The sequence below is a fragment of the Mustelus asterias genome, chromosome 26 (assembly GCF_964213995.1).
Source record: "Mustelus asterias chromosome 26, sMusAst1.hap1.1, whole genome shotgun sequence".
NCBI classification, from domain to species: domain Eukaryota; kingdom Metazoa; phylum Chordata; class Chondrichthyes; order Carcharhiniformes; family Triakidae; genus Mustelus; species Mustelus asterias.
In genome coordinates this window covers 26,230,084-26,247,189 of record NC_135826.1, presented here as the reverse complement: position 1 = coordinate 26,247,189, position 17,106 = coordinate 26,230,084, and the positions used below count along the sequence as shown (strand labels likewise).

The window sequence follows — 17,106 nt, the reverse complement described above, 5'->3', positions numbered from 1 at the left end:
GTGGTAAGAGTGGGAGAGTCTCTTGGTCAGTCATGCTGCATGAGGCAACAGCAAACTACTGCAGTGCTCTGTCAAGCATAATCATGGACCAATCAATGGAAATCCATGGTTGCCAATGCCCTCTTAGGGCATGGTTCTTGGAGGAGGACTTAAAACCAGCATTGTTGTCTCCCATTCCAAAAGAAAAACCATGTCAATGTTTACCTCTTTAATGTTAAATCATATGGGTACTGCTGAGAGTAAATTAAAATATTGAAATGAGTGTCTCATTGTCTACATTGCCCACACATGAATGGATTCCCATAACTAAAGAGGGAATTCTATAAAACACCAGTTTCAGTACTAAGAAATACCAAAACAATAGCTATGCCAAAATTATTTGGTACAAAGCTTCTAACCATACAAGGTCGTGTATCTGCGTGAGAGCAAGGCAAACATTTGCCAAGGATGAATTTAAAGCTTAACTTCAATTTTAAATTGCTTGCTCTCAAAGTCAACCTCATTCGCATAGTTGCTCTATGTATTTATCTTCATCACTGTAAAATCAACCATTGAGTTGGTCTTCAATCTGTCCTAGACATGGCCACATGATTGAGAGACTTCATATTGTCACACAGTACTTCATTTACACTGAAGTGTTAACACTGCGTGCATTTTTATTAGGAGAGTCTTCAAAAAAGATTTCTCTCTTATGCCAATGAAACTGCCTCAACTCGCAGTAACAGGTAATAATGCATTAAGGGTAGGAGATGCTTTTTTCAATTTATGCATAGTTTGAAAAGTCTTTTAGATAAAACTTGTGGAGTTATGCTAAAGCCAAAAAGGCCAGAGTTGAAGAGGACATCTGGTAAAGGTGTTCAAAATCACCTTAGCATAGAGGTCTTCACAATCACAAAGGGTTTAGTTGGAGTAAATAAAGAGAAATTGTTTTCAGTAGCTGAAGGATTGATAGCTATATGACACAGATTTAAAGGTCACTGGCAGCAAAATCAATCCACATGAGGGGAAAAAACTTTTTTGCACAACTAGTGGTAAGGACTAGGAAAGCACTGCTTAATAGGGAGATGGATACAGATTCAATAGCAGCCTTCAAAAAGGGAATTGCATAAACACTTGGAGAATAATTTCACAGGCATGAAGAAAGAGCAGGAGAATGGGACTAACGCAAATGTTCTTTGAAAATGTTGGCACAGACTTGATGGATCAAATAGCTTCCTTCTGGAATATACTCTATGATTTTATGCAGTCATGATCTGGCAAGTAAAGGCAGATGGGCCAGCACAGATTTTTGTGGGTAATTGCTGCCAAGGATTGTTGCCCCATTTACGTATATAACCGGCGAATTCCAATAATAATCCTTTGTTTGAAGTGCTTTTGAGACATTTTGACAAATAAATGCAAGATTTATTAACTACAAATCAGAAGTTAGAATAAGTTCTGTTTAGCTAAGTGTACAACTTGATTCAGTGAAAATATATGACAGTAGTGGGTTTGGGGAGTCAAGGGAAAGCAAAGCCACCTCAGAGTAAACTTTTTTGAGAAAGGTAGAGAAGAAAGCGGCACAGTTAATAGGCTGAGACACTGGGTAAGGTGGTCAAAGGAAAGTCTCAGTAAGAAGTCTCACAATACCAGGTTAAAGTCCAACAGGTTTATTTGGAATCACAAGCTTTTGGAGCACTGCTCCTTCATCAATTTTTCCCTTCCCGCTCCTTGGAGTATTCAAAATAGCATGAAAGCAGGTCTCCAACTCAACTCTGGGCGTGTTCTCTAACGAAGGATCATCCAGACTCCAAACATTAGCTCCATTCTCTCTCCACAGATGCTATCAGACCTGCCGAGATTTTCCAGCATTTTTTGTTTATGTTTCAGATTCCAGTATCTACAGTAATTTAATTTTATCTCCAACACAACTGCTTGGTCATGACATGTGCGCACCATTGATGGTCTTAAACAACCAGAACAGAGGTAAAAAATAAAATAAACTAAGAAATTTTAAAGCAATTTTAGAAGAGAATTTTTTTTCATTAGATAGATTTTTTAATGTCCAATGATGCTTTAATAAGAAACTTAAACCTAACCTAAAATTGCTATTACACTTCTAATATATATTAACTTAACCCACTTGGTGCAAAAATGATATGATTAGATCGGCAGCCATTTTACACACCTCCCAATTTAACTCAATGGAATGTAAAATCAGGCAAATCTGATCGTCAGTTTTCCAGCGGTGAGTTAGGTTAAAATTATCCCCAATAAATCACTATTGTGATGAATGAAACTTAAAGATTGTTTAAAGATTTACCAGAGTCCAGTAGTCTGATGTCTCTTCCTAGGACATACATTCTGTCTCGACCATACAGGAGCTAAGCAAGGATTCTGTAACCCCAAAACAACAAATACAAAAAATGCACAAACTTGTAAGTTATTGGGGGTTCTCCTCACCCACGGTGAGGCCTCGTTGGACTCTACCCACTACTTTCATATTAAACCACTTGCCTACTTCCCTGCAATGGCGCTACTCATTTTAATAATTGTAGTTAAGGATATCTGGTGAGAAAGTCCACCGTTATACATAATGAGAAAATGAGAAAATTTTCCCAGCTCCATTAAAGATAAAGTAACGTTCCTGGGTACGTCAGGATAACAAGTGAAAATTTGCTATCATGTACATTCATAGGATTGCCCCTATCAAAGTGATAAATCAAGTAGCGGGATCAATTACAGGGCACACATTCAATGGTTGGCCAGGAATGACAAAGAACTGCAAAATATGACTCTACTTGAAGGGTCGGTCTTATGAGGAAAGGTTGAGGGAGCTAGGGCTGTTCTCTCTGGAGCGGAGGAGGCTGAGGGGAGACTTAATAGAGGTTTATAAAATGATGAAGGGGATAGATAGAGTGAACGTTCAAAGACTATTTCCTCGGGTGGATGGAGCTATTACAAGGGGACATAACTATAGGGTTCATGGTGGGAGATATAGGGAGGATATCAGAGGTAGGTTCTTTACGCAGAGAGTGGCTGGGGTGTGGAATGGACTGCCTGCAGTGATAGTGGAGTCAGACACTTTAGGAACATTTAAGCGGTTATTGGATAGGCACATGGAGCACACCAGGATGATAGGGAGTGGGATAGCTTGATCTTGGTTTCAGATAAAGCTCGGCACAACATCGTGGGCCGAAGGGTCTGTTCTGTTCTATGTTCTATGTCTCTGACAAGAGAAACACATTCAAAAAACGTCTTGTAGGTGGTAGAATAAGAACCAGCTTTAGATGGTTAACGTGTTATAAAAGTGTAGCCTAAATGTGGCTTTTGCCATCAGTACAAATGAGCTAAACATACCCAAAAACCCGATTTATGAACACAATCTATAATGTGAGTACACCTGCCCGACATTTAAGATCTATTAATTCACTGCTCGATTTGGTGGTGGAGGCAGAAACCCTAAACTCCTACTTGGATCTGCCCCTTAAATCATGTAAGCTACAGGGTTATAGGCCAGATGCAGGAAGGTGGGATTAGAAAAGGCACCTGGGTGTCCTCAGGCTGGCATGGACAAGATGGACCAAATGGCCTTCAGTGCTGTAACTTTTCCATGGTTCTAACAACAATGCAGTCGAAACGTGGGATGCAAATCAAATGTCTGCCCAAACTCACCAAATTCTCGTCGGGTAGGTTAGGTTAAAGTCAGGACTGCAGTGACAATATTGAAGGGAAATGAGAGGCAATGAACTGCATTAATGTATAAACGTGCTGTGGCAAGGATTTTCGCATCTTATGATTTTCGCTTTTCTTCAACAAGCTTGGCAATATATAAATACAGCATTAGATGTATCCAGAGACTATTATTTTGGTTAAATTTATCTTAGAAGCTCATCTGCATGAGGGCATGTGAAAAATAATGCATTAAATGATCTAAAGGAGCTGTAAGAATTCTGTTTAAGTAGCTAGAGCCAAAAGCTGCCATAGATTGTGCTGGAAAGAGAGAGGGCACAGAGAGCAGATTCTGTATTTACAAGCATTGGCCTGTAATAGATAACGTGAAGACACAGAAAACTATTCCATACAGTTAAAAAGGCAACTAACCGTTGTTAGCAGGTGAAGCAACGGTTAGACCTTTCTCGGTGTAAATGCAGTGTCATGTAACTGGATAAATTGAAGGAATGCTGACAAAATATCAGATTTGAAGTGAAATGCTAAGGTGAGAAAAGATAATCATACACGTGAACGCAAGCAGGAAGTCACAGATGCCAAACAATGCAAGTAACAGATATCAGGGTGGATGTCTAAATATGCCTAACCCAAAGTGATTCGGTGATCTGCTACAGCTGCAATATAAAGCCCCGAGAGGTTGAGAATTAGTATGCCTTTTCAAATGATCATTTTGAATTATGCAAATAAAAAGAGAGCAAGAAATTATTGAAGGTCAGTGAATCACACTGTGGTAGCTAGTTTCAGCTCCTTTGAAACAACATTGCATAACAGCAATGACATCTTCTAAAGAATGGTACTGAAGCTGCCAAATCCGGATTCCTGGAAATGCTGCTGATAAGTGCTATATTACAGTGTGGCGGAATAATCTTCATCAGTAGCACTTCTAGTTTTTTGCTGAACAAATTAAATTAAGTTGCTTTTTAAAGCTTTGAGACATATTTTGACTGACTTTGTTTTTGTCCTTTGAAATGATGCAGAATGGAGTCGTCAAGCTATTTTTGGTTGAAATTGTATTTCCCTTTTGTGAAAGCTTTCTCATTGGAGACTAAAACGATTGAGATTTGGGGGGTTGAGGGGAGCTGCTGATGGGGAAGGTCAAACCCATTTTCTTGTTTGTAGACAACAGTATAACTGCCTCCTGCTGCTCAGTTGCATTGCAGGAAGCTCGATGATCATTTACTACTGCAACCCAGCAAAGTATATTAAAAATTGAACTTTTCTATTTGCATAGCCCCAAATGTTCAATGCCAGTTCCTTCCTCAACTTTGCACTTTTAATCCTTTCTTTTGGAATGATATATTGCAGGTGACATGTCCAGAATATGTGCATGCCCTGGACCCAATGAGTACGTAAATAAAATAAATTAACAGCATCTCAGTTTATTCAATCATTCTACTTAAACAGAACAAAGCTCAGTCAGTATGTACAATACAGCCGATTTTTGCGAGCAATGTAACGCTTCACACTTCTTCTAATGTTATTCCATTATGTAAATAATGTTTAAATAATTCTCCTTACCCAGCCAATTATTGTGAAATTATGCTGATAGGACATAAAGCCAAGGCTTGGCCACCCGAAGATCTATATCCCACCTCATGACAAACTATTAAATCCATTAAGGTGCCCTGTATTTTAAGTCAGGCTAAGGATAGCAGGTATATAGCCTTGTTCCTGTACCATTTCTTAAATAGCCTCTCCTATCACTAACTGCTGGAATATTCATCCAAACATTGTGGCAGTCACTCCAGCCTTAAACTTAAAATTAAAATAAAATGTTTAACTGATTGGGAAGATTTGCTCGTGGTTCTACCCTACTTTATGGGCGGCATGGTAGCACAGTGGTTAGCGCTGCTGCTTCACAGCTCCATGGACCTGGGTTCGATTCCCGGCTTGGGTCACTGTCTGTGTGGAGTTTGCACATTCTCCTCGTGTCTGCGTGGGTTTCCTCCGGGTGCTCCGGTTTCCTCCCACAGTCCAAAGATGTGCGGGTTAGGTTGATTGGCCATGCTAAAAATTGCCCCCTAGTGTCCTGGGATGCGTGGATTAGCGGGTAAAATATGTAGGGATATGGGAGTAGGGCCTGGGTGGGATTGTGGTCGGTGCAAACTCAATGGGCCGAATGGCCTCTTTCTGTACTGTAGGGTTTCTATGATTTCTATTGACAGGAAGAGTTCCAGTGTGCTCTGCCAAGAGTGATATTCAAAAATAAAATATATTACTAGTGATGAGATCCAACAGGGAGCTGATTCAACTACATGGCCCAAATCAAGGCAGCTTTGTGCAAAGGGTCAAGTAATTGCACTGCTTATTTTCCTCTTTTACATTTCACAAGCGCTGGCAGTAGGTTTCTAACAATGGTGCTGATGGATGATGTGGCAGGTTTGCCACACACTTAGCTGTTTTACAATTTACTGCTACCTCAAGATCAAATTTCACAGATTAGCTCCTAGCAACCCCTGTTCCAGTTGCCTTCTACATGTAAAGCTCAACCAATATTCATCCTACCATTGAACATAAGGCACAGAAACTTAGACCACTAACAGCCATAAACTGCTGAGAATGCATTTAACTCTACCTACTTAATAACCAGGCAGGTGGACAGTCAATAACAGCAGCATTTACCCGGTCAAATCCCTGTTATTTTCAACGTCAGGATTTTGCAGCGTAAAGCAGGAAGGAGCTTCATAGACTTTTGCAAATCAGGGTCTGACTTTTGGCTTCACTTTTGTATCACAATGAAGGCTTAGCTAGAGCTGGATCATGGAGGGTGGGATTCCCCAAAGATTTTTTTCCATTTGGGAGAAGCAGGTCTTCAGACAGAAGAAGTCTTTGCTAAACAAATCAAAAACTTTCCTTTGTGGGGCTAGGAGGTGCACTTCCAAACTTATCAGGAACCTAAATGAGGAGTCACTGCCAATGTTACTGTGCTCCTTGGAGAGAAGGTGGCTAAGCGGAGATTTGATAGAAATGTTAAAAGTCATGAGGGGGCTGGACAGAGTAGATAGGGAGAAGCTGTTCCCGCTCGTAAAAGTACCAAAAATGAGAGAGCACAGATTAAAAGTGATTTGCAAAAGAAGCAAAGATGATGTGAGAATAAGCTTTTTCGCACGAGTGATTCAGGTCTGGAATATGGAAGCGTGGAGGAGACAGGTTCAATAAAAGGGCATTAGATGATTACTTGAATGAAAACAATTTGCAGGGGTGTGCGGGGGGAAAGATGGGAATGGCACCAAATCGTGATGCTCATTTGGAGAGTGGGTCCAGACATGATGGACCAAATGGTCTCTTTCTGCACCGTAACAACTGTGTGACCTTGTGAACGGCAGGAAAGTTAATGAAATCAATGATACATCCTGATGTTGGAAATAGCAGAGATTTGACTGGGTAAATATTAACTGCGCAACTGCCTGGTTATTATCAAACACTGAACATTTTCACACCATTTTCGGCCTTATAAAACGTCCTTAAGAAATTTGAATCATCTCCAACTGTTTAAAGAGCAAGATGGCAGATGCTTAGGTAAATTATTAAATTTGAATCAAATGGAAAGTCCACATAACACTTACGTAAAAGGTTCATGTCATCCCGAAAGGTTGACATATAAATTTGAATAAGATTGTTGATTTTGTTTCATGAATAAAAGTGGATATTTTCTCCATTTAAGAGGCTTGGCCCTGATTATTTTCCCACGTTAGGTACAGAAAGATCAAAGCATGGAATCTACAAAATAACCTAAATATATCTATACATGACGAGAGTCATTATGCAGCTAAGAAGTGATACAGACAGGTTAAAAGATCCTTTTAATAATACCACATTAGAAATTTGAGCCTCCAGTTAAATAAAAAGAAACTTTGGGGATTTATTTGTGAAAATAACCAAAAGTTAGGTGGCTGTGTTGGAAATGCCCCACGTGGATTTTTTAAAAAATTTGACCCGTTAAATGTAAACTAAAATATGCATTTATAATTCTACTTTTGAGTAGAGAGACGAAACAGCTTGATTCGTGGACCAGAAGGACAGGGTTGTCATAGCAACCCTGTGATAGCAGGCCTTCAATATTGTCAGGATGTCCTGGGGAGGGTTCAAGGGTGAAAGAAAAACAGCTGTATGCAGATCATTTTTCACACCTTTTCAGAGCTCACTGTGGAGCACTAATAGTGATCAGATGGCAATTCATTGCACAGCCTTTGGTCAGAAAGTGCTGTAGGCTACAATAAGACACAAAGAAATAATAAAAATAACCAAAGTGATTTAGAGCGATGAGATTCATGGCAGAGTATTACACTCAAAGTTATACTTTTAAAATGAAATGTGACACATAGCCTCTCAGTGATATACTTAAGACAGATCACAAGTATTCAAACATACAATAGCAATAATTAACACTTTTAATTGCTTCTTTTCCACTGACAATGCCCTTCTGTGGACTGGCCACTGCTACAGTAGTGGTGGTGAAATCCAGGTGTAAATGTCCAGTTTCTATAAACTTAGCTTTCAATCTTACAATGAACCATTTTAAAATATCAATCAACAAATAAATGGGTAGAGAAATTGATGTCGGTTAATTTTAGCACAAAGTGTAAAAGTGATCACTTTGTACTGTGTTTAATGATTTTCGCTCCTAGAACTCCACGTGCATATGGCAGCAATATCACAAAATAAAGCATTTTCTTTTTATCCTTTTGCTAAAAAAGGTCGTTTATATCCATTGCTGTTCCTGATTCCAGTATTTTATTTGGACTACTGTTTCAATTATGTTTTCAATTTTTACCTTGGACTACTGAATCACAGAAATGGTTACAGCAATGATTCTCTGCAAGGACAAATCTGAGCCCCTCTCCCTGCAGTCCCACATTTTTTGTCTTCAGATGGTTATCCAATTCTCTTTTGAAAGCCTTAATTGAAACTGCCTCCACCACATTCAGGCAGTGCAATCCACATTCTTGCTGCATGAAAAACCTTTTTCTCATGTCATTGTTGCTTCTTTCGCTGATCACTATAAAACAGAGTCTTGTGTTTCTGGGTTCCTCTGCCACTGGGTACAGTTTCTCCCCATTTATTCAATTTGCATCCCTCGTGGTTTTGAATACCTCCACCAAATCTATGCCTTGATCTTCTCTTCAAAAACAACCCCAGTTTCTCCATCTATATTCCTCATCTCCTGAACGATTCTCATAAATCTTATCTGGATCATCTTTAAAATCGTCATGTGTTTCCCAAAGTATTTAGTTGCACAGCTTTTGCACTCTCTTTGAATCATAGGGTACTTCTTCCCTTTCTGTAGATAGGAACCATTTAGTGAGGTTAAGCAAATAGTTTCATAACTATTACAGACAATCTTAAATGGAGTGCTAAAATCACGGTGAATGGTTACACATATAATTCAGAACATGATACATGTGAAAAAAATAGTTAAAGAGAAAAGTCCCTTTATATCTCTTTAGTCTCTTCTAGCCATACGATCCTCCAAGATCGCTGCAGCCTCCAATTCAAGCCTTTTGTGCAATCCAGATTTTCACTGCACAACCACTGGCAGGCATGCCTCTCGCTGCCAAGGCCCCAAACTCTGGACTCTTTGTCTCTTCTCCTTACACGCTCTTTGACAGGGCATTTGATCACCTGCCCTAATATCCACTTCACTCAGTCAAATTGTTTAATGTGAAGAACCTTGGGATGTTTTACTACATTAAAGTTAATTAAATGGAAATTGTTGCTCAACAGTCACAAAAAGTTATTTGACAATTGTGAAGATTATTGCTCAAATACCTCTGCCATGCCAAATTATCTGGGAAATCAACTCAAAGACTGTGAAGAAGTGGTCAAGAGCCTTGGTCCATGCGGCGGAAGACAGTTTGTACATTTTCAGAATTTTTGGCAGTTAAGTGCACCGCAACTAATGAAAATCTGCTTGGATTATTAGAATGTCTAATGATGTGTGGGAAACAAATAAAACAGACCCTGAGAATCAGAGGACAATTTTGTTTTACTCTACTTTGCCCTTCCCCCAGAATATAACAGCAGAGTCGTGTTCTAAAGTTTCGTGTTATGCACATTATTCAGAAAGAGATAAGTGGAGAAAAATAGTTTTTTTATATATCCACAAATCTATTAGGAACTTTCCTGCCTGTAAATGTTTCCATTTCTATTTTTCATTAAGACCATTTGCTGACGGTCACACATCAAAAGAAAGAACTTGTACTATCCAAGGATATCCCAAAATGTGACCTTTCTTTTGAAGTGTAGACACTGTGTAACTTAGGGAACTAAGGCAGTCAATTTATCCATAGCAAATTTCAACAAGCAGCAGCGAGATAAATGATCAGATAATCTGTTTAATTACCCACTGGTTGAATACTAACTGCAGACCAGGACACCAGAGCTCCTTGGTCTTCTTTGACTTTGTTTTGAGAAGGTAGACAGGTCATAATTTAACAGTTCACGCAAAAGACAGCACCTCTCGAGTGTGCAGCACATCACGAAACAGCAGTTTGGTCCTGGAGTCTGCCTTGAACTTGCTGACTCAAAGGTTACAATGCCGCCACTGTGTCAAGTCAGACATCATGGCTTGTTAGAACTCCAGCCAGTCATCAAGTTCAGAAAAGTCTTCCCCCATATTTCCTACTTAGGAGGGCTGTGCTTGCTGAAATTATTTGACAATTCATGTCATATTGAAACTATGTCCCCCCACCTTATATTTTATTTCTCAACATCTGATTCTATTTCTGTTCATTTATTTGGCAATATTCACTATTATGAGATAAGTGTTATAGTGGGCGATGATTTAGTTACTGCCCAAATTATTGTCACTATCCTATTCCGTATTTGATGTACATTTCTGAAATATAGTGAAAGGAAGTGAAGCTGGTGAATAGTGGGAAGGTTTTGTTTGTGCCTGGGCTATGTGAACAAATTAGAACTCAAGATAGATTTGTGGCAATGAAAAACATCTAAACTGCAAATTTTACATGAAAGAATTTTAATATAGCTGATGAATTTACCAAGGCAGTGCTTCAAGTCAGAGGATAAGGACCAGGACACTGCACTTTTTAAATACACAATTATTTTGACAGATATGATTTGATGTGTTCCTTTAAAGACACCGGAATGGTGTCTATGCTTTCCTGAGGTCAATTAGAGTACAACTGCTTTTATTGTCACCCCTAAGTAACCAGCTGAAAATTAATGGCTTTTTAAAAAATATACTACAGACAAGGGAATTATGCCATGTGGCAGACAGTATATTAGTTAACTGTCAAAGGAGAGGTGCATGTCCCTTTAAGGATACACAATGTAACAGGACATCATTCTTAAACTCAAAGCAGTTAGCTAGAACTAGTTTTCTATCCTTTTATTCCTTGATCCTTCACACATCCAATCATTAAATAAACAGATGTTTAGGTGTAAAAGTTTAGCTGTATGGTTAATTTTTTTTTTTACAGATTGACACAAGTGGTTCTCAGTTTCTGGTGTGCATCAGGACCAAGTCATTGGCTTTTCTTTTGCTAGCATGTTGTTTTGCAATAGAAGAAAATGTAACATGTGACATAGCCAAGAAGTTAGGATTTATTTCTTCATGCAAAGGACAATAATGTATGGAGCTCTCGCAAGAAGCAGAAGATGCCACCTACATTAATAATTTTAAATCAGGTTTCTGTCAAACGAGGATATAAAAATATATATGGAGTTAGTACAGTTAAGATCTAAATCAGTTATGATCTGAGTAATACAACAAGTTCAAGGGGTTAAATGGTCCACTGCTGTTCTTACAAACAGACACAGGCATACTGATTTTAATATATTAAGACTAGAAACTGATGGAAAGAATGTGGCCAACTAGAAAAATCTCAACAGAAGACAAGTACGCGCAAATGCAGGCATAATCACAGAGCTACAACATTGGGCAATAACAATGCATGAAGAAGCAATACCCAGCTACCGTGGAATGTCTGTAGCTAGATCCATTTAATGTGCAAATATTTACAATTACCAACAGACATATGCCACATCTTTTCTTTGCTCGTTACTGATTTATGAACAGTTGAGAGCATTCTGCCCAATTTTTTTTCAGTGACTACTAACAATGTACTCTCCCTGTCCTCCTCCTTCAAATCATTAAAACCATTCACTTGCAACAGTTAATCCAGGAAAACCCACCAAACTTCAGAATTCAACCTGCTGTTTGCTCAATTTTGACATTTGGAAACTCACTTTGAACAATGCTATTGTAGAATCCGAGAATAGGGATGGAAGCCCTCCATTATACTAATACAAACTTGAAAGGTATCAAGTCAAGTTTCAAGTTTGTTACCGGTGCCTGATGCAGGTCAGGCATCAATACTACATATTTCCTCATGTACTGGCATTTCAGAGATTTTCTACAGGTCTGTACTTGATGAATTTTGACAAATAGTTGCAAAGCATGCGCAAAAGAAAATATGTTCACACTGCAAAGTTCCTCTGTTGTCCTTAAAACACATTGTAATTCAAAAACAGTAAGAGGAGGGGGAATTTTTAATGCATGACAGCAAGCAAAGGGCTTTAGACCAAAATCATACTTGCATTTTTAAAACTCAAGCTGTTACATTTTCACAGTACAAATCCTGTCTCATTTTTGAAACCAGACCAAATTGAAACAAAACTCAGTACCGGAGGTGGTGGAAACCTAGTGACAAACAGGTCAGAATTCCATCCATTTACCTCGGGTCTTGGGTTTGAATACAGTTCAAATTGACAGGATCAACATACCATCTGCCCATTAGCTGGTTGAATCCTCGTGTCGAAAAGGTCAACAGTAAATAGACAACTTTGCTCAGAGGTCATTGTGCAGCATAGGGTGAAAGTGAGGAGTCAAACTGGAGAAACCAAAATTGCATGAAAAATGCAAGAACAAGTGGCAGATTTTTTTAATATCAAGGCTGTAACATTGTTTGAACTATGTTGGTAACTTTATTTTGCAAATGGGCAATTCTATACATGACCTAGATGTGCATGACTGCAACACAAGAGTAAAAGTGAAAAATGTTCACAAGAACACACAATTCAGATGAGAAACGACCATTAAGATTACTGAAACTCATCTCTTTTATACTTCTACTCTTCAATTAAGAAAGCCTTTTTTTTGCTTTACTACCTGACAAGCCACGTAAACTAACCTGTCAAACCACTCAATTATTTTATTATTTCAGCAAAGAAACTCTTCCACCTATTTGTTTAAACTTTTCATTTCCCTTCATTTGCATTTATGCCCTCTGGCCTTGCGTGTTCAGGCATACTGCAAATTAATAAGTATATTTAACAGAAAAATTCCTCAGTATTGCATCTACACCAGCATCAGTCTTGTTATTTTTATATTCTTAATTCATGCTTATCTTTCAATTATCAGAACTGGGATGCTTCATCTCAAACACAAGCATTCACTAAAATTTGTAAGTGTCACAAGTAGACAGGGAACATTTAAGGTTTGACTAAAATCAAAACATTCTGTGACATGGACATATTACTACTGTTTACGCCTAAAGCACTAAAGTGGGAACATTTTCCTGCAGCAGAAAGCTTGAGTGAAATGTACAGCCACAGACTAAGATGTCTCCTGTACCAAATATAGTTACCATAATATAGCAAGGGGTCCATGAATACAACACTGGTCGATTATTGAATACTACTGTAAGGGACACACGATTAAAATAGGATGAAAATTCTGTGATGGCCTTAAAGAGGAAAATTAAGAATATTAAAAATGACAACTTAACACCCTTTTTTCAATCTTTTACTGGAACAAACAAAACCATTCAAATATTAAAAAGTATTTATTCAATTGGATTCATTTCTAAAGTATGAAGTAAAGGAACTTTCTTTTAAAATTCAATGACTAAAGGCAATCCTTGTCCAGTACTGTATTACAGAAGGAAAAGTAAGGAGTCAATTAAAACGACAGTTAAATCAGTCAATTGTCAATTAAAACGACAAAACTTTCAAAAAAAAGGTTACAGGAAGAGAAGTTTGGGGACTTGCATACTATCATTGACAGAGGCAGGACAAGTTGAGGAGACTGTTCTAAAATAAAAATCAAGTAGGGTTCTTGTTTTTATAAACAGAGGCACGGAGTACAAAAACAATGCAGCTAATCTTCAGAAATCACTTTCAGGCCTCAGTTGCAGCATTATGTCCAATTCTGGGAACTACAGTCTTAGAAAGATGTCCAAGCATTGCAGAAGGTGCCAATGAGATTCACCAGAAGGATACCACAGGTGAGGAGCTCAGGTTATAGAATCATAGAAACCCTGCCGTACAGAAAGAGGCCATTCGGCCCATCGAGTCTGCACCGACCACAATCCCACCCAGGCCCTACCCCCATATCCCTACATGTTGTACCCGCTAATTCCTCTAATCTACGCATCCCAGGACACTAAGGGGCAATTTTAGCGTGGCCAATCAACCTAACCCGCACATCTTTGGACTGTGGGAGGAAACCGGAGCACCCGGAGGAAACCCACGCAGACACGAGTAGAATGTGCAAACTCCACACAGAATCGTACCCAGGTCCCTGGAGCTGTGAAGCAGCAGTGCTAAGCACTGCGCTACCGTGAAGCCTTATGTGGAGAGACTAGGGCAGTTAGGATTACCTTTGATTAATGAGGAATTTAATAAAGGCTCTTAAAATTATCACTGTTTTAATAGTGAAGTCAGTTTCTCCATATATACTCCTAGCAGTAGAGTTGATAACTAGTGGACAGATTTAAGATAATTGCCAGAAGAGCCAGGCGGAGATAGAGGGGCATTTATTTGATGTTGTGCATTGATACAATGTGGAATACACCATCTGAAAAAGGTGATGGAAGGAGATTCACTAGTAACTTCCAAAAAGGAATTGAATTTTTCTTGAAAATAATAACTTTGCAGAGCAATGGGGAAAAAGCAGAGACGAGGGATTAATTGGATTTCTTTTTCTATTGCCGTTAAATTCTACTGCCGCAAAATTCAGCTCCTTAATAAATTTTGTTCAAAATACTCCTGTGAAGCACCTTGGGATGTTTTATTAACATTAAAGGCGCCACATAAATACAAGCTTTTGTTGCTTTAAGATAAGGTCTATGTTTACAATCAGTCCGACTCCACTGCATTGCTATTAGTAGAGCAAAACCCTGGAATTTCAGGCTTGCAAAATATAAACCCCAGGTTCAGTTACAAAGAAATGCAACTTCTTTCTACCTTACACATCATGGTATTATGCATTTACTTCCTTCACAGATCATTATCACTTTGCCAATTTTGCCAATATTCTTAGGGAAAGGAACTTAGGCAATTCTGAAACCAGGAAATCAAAGGGAAATTCAAACCTCCATCATTACATGCTGTATTTGCATCTTTAAAACAACAAGATATTTACAAAGAATTAAAATGCGTCTGATCTTCTTATATTAGGGAAGCAAACCCGAGTCCATACCCAATCTGGCCTATGTCTCTCCAGACCCAATAATGTGGTTGGCTGTCCTCTGAAACCCCCTAGCAATCCACTCAGTTGCATCAAAACCTCTCCAAGAAACAATAATCTGCAGACTGTAACAGCTCAAGAAAGTAGCTCACTGCGAGCATCTCAAAAACAATTAGGGATGGTCAACAAATATTGGCCTTGCTTGCAGCACCCAAATCTTGTGAACAAAGGGGATTGCCAGTGACGAGAATCAACTTCTTCTACTATCTCCCACTTTTCTGTAACCAGTATAAAAGCAGAACACTCAACATGTCTGGTTCATTCTACTTTGCCCTAATAAACTGCTAAAAAAAAATTATCCTTCAATAAACACCCCAGTATGACATTTGCAATTCCTTTATCTGCCATTCTCTAAAATGAAATTGCACAAGTATAGGAATGTTTTATGTTGTGAACATATGCCAACTAAAAACCATGTTGAGACTCGCTACCCAACTTCTAACCGCACCCACCCTCTTACAAATGTTTATCAGTGGACACTTACCTCTGGTTCTGGAGAGAAAAACGGGACTTGGATATTTGGCAGAGTATACATTGCAGTGTCAGTTTGATGGTTCTGCTGGTAATTCTGCCCGTCCATGACACAATGTACTTTAAGCATTAGGCACTGTCCAACTGCATTCTGCACAAGGTCAAAGTGTGTATAGTACCGGAGGCAAAGAATAAAGGGTACAGTCGATCTTATCTGCAATGGTCTTGGCACACCATGACCTAAAGAAGAGGGGAGAGATAAAGATCAACAATAATATTTCTTAAACTGACAAGGTTAATATTGCTAAAATTTATTGATAATTAAACAACAACAGTTTATACTGGCAAAGGAAGTTATTATTTCATAATATAATCTGTAATTGCTTTCACTCATCACAAAACATTAGCAAAAATTACAATTAGGTAAATTAAACTAAGATTTCGTTACTCCTGTAATTTTTTTGTTTCATGTTGAAATGTCTCTATTACTCTCGTCCAGTGGTTCCCAAACTTTTTTCCACTGGGCCGCACTTTTGGAATAAAAATTTGCTCGCGCCACACCTAATTTTTTATTGATAAGAAATACATTCAAAAACAAAAAAAAACAACTCCTAGCAGTGCTTGATTCATAACATAGAACACAACTACTTTATAATATCATGGGACATCCAGAAAGTATAAAACAATCACTTTGGAAAAATATCTAATCAAAGTTTAAATGTTTCTTTGATTGTCCTTGAATCTTCCCACCTCACTTGCCATCCTCTCTTGCCGCACCAGTGTGGGAACCACTGCTCTAGTCCAAAGAGGATCCTGCAAATTTGTTTCACTGACAGATCGCTACACCCTAGCTATGACTGTAACACTACATTATGCACTCTCTCCTTTCCTTCTCCATGAACGGTATGCTTTGTCCGTATAGCGCACAAGAAACAATACTTTTCACTGTATATTAATACATGTGCCAATAATAAATCAAATCAAAAAAAACATTGAATGTAGGATTGTTCCACACTTCAATTTGCATTCAGGATCAATTTTGGCATTCTAAGTGTATTACCATATGGTACAAATTATTCTAAGTTTAAAAATCAATGTTTCTTTTGAAGGCAATTATTAAAAACCTGCCTTCCAAACATAATGCAAATGGCAACAATATATGATTTTTTTCATTTACCATAAGGCTTCAAAAGATGGTGGGTGAGTATATTTTTTACTCATCTTCAAGCCTCATTTTCAATTGTTGTAACTTTTCTTAGTTTTGTATCACCATTTTCTTATTCAGTTTTGCCATGTCATCTTTCACCAGTTGTCAGTGGCCTAATTGAAAAACGTTTTAAATGAATCAAAAATTCATTTTTTTTTCCTTTCAGCAACTGAAATGTATAATTCCCAAAAGTAAGTTTGCAAAAAATAAGAAAATATTTTTG

The 17,106-nt window shown here is 38.3% G+C and overlaps 1 protein-coding gene across 6 annotated transcripts in view; it reads right to left on the bottom strand.

Moving 5' to 3' along the window:
* LOC144479522 (protein strawberry notch homolog 2-like) overlaps positions 1–17,106 on the bottom strand; it is a 160,204-nt gene that overhangs the window by 130,262 nt on the left and 12,836 nt on the right. For 4 of the 6 annotated variants that reach the window (XM_078198297.1, XM_078198301.1, XM_078198299.1 and 1 more), the window contains exon 2: positions 15,690–15,916. In XM_078198297.1, the coding sequence (XP_078054423.1) occupies positions 15,690–15,806 (117 nt within the window). In that variant the 5' untranslated portion in view covers positions 15,807–15,916. Of the gene's footprint in view, positions 1–15,689; positions 15,917–16,853; positions 16,997–17,106 lie in introns of all 6 variants that reach the window. The other 2 variants (XM_078198298.1, XM_078198302.1) reach the window with 1 other exon arrangement.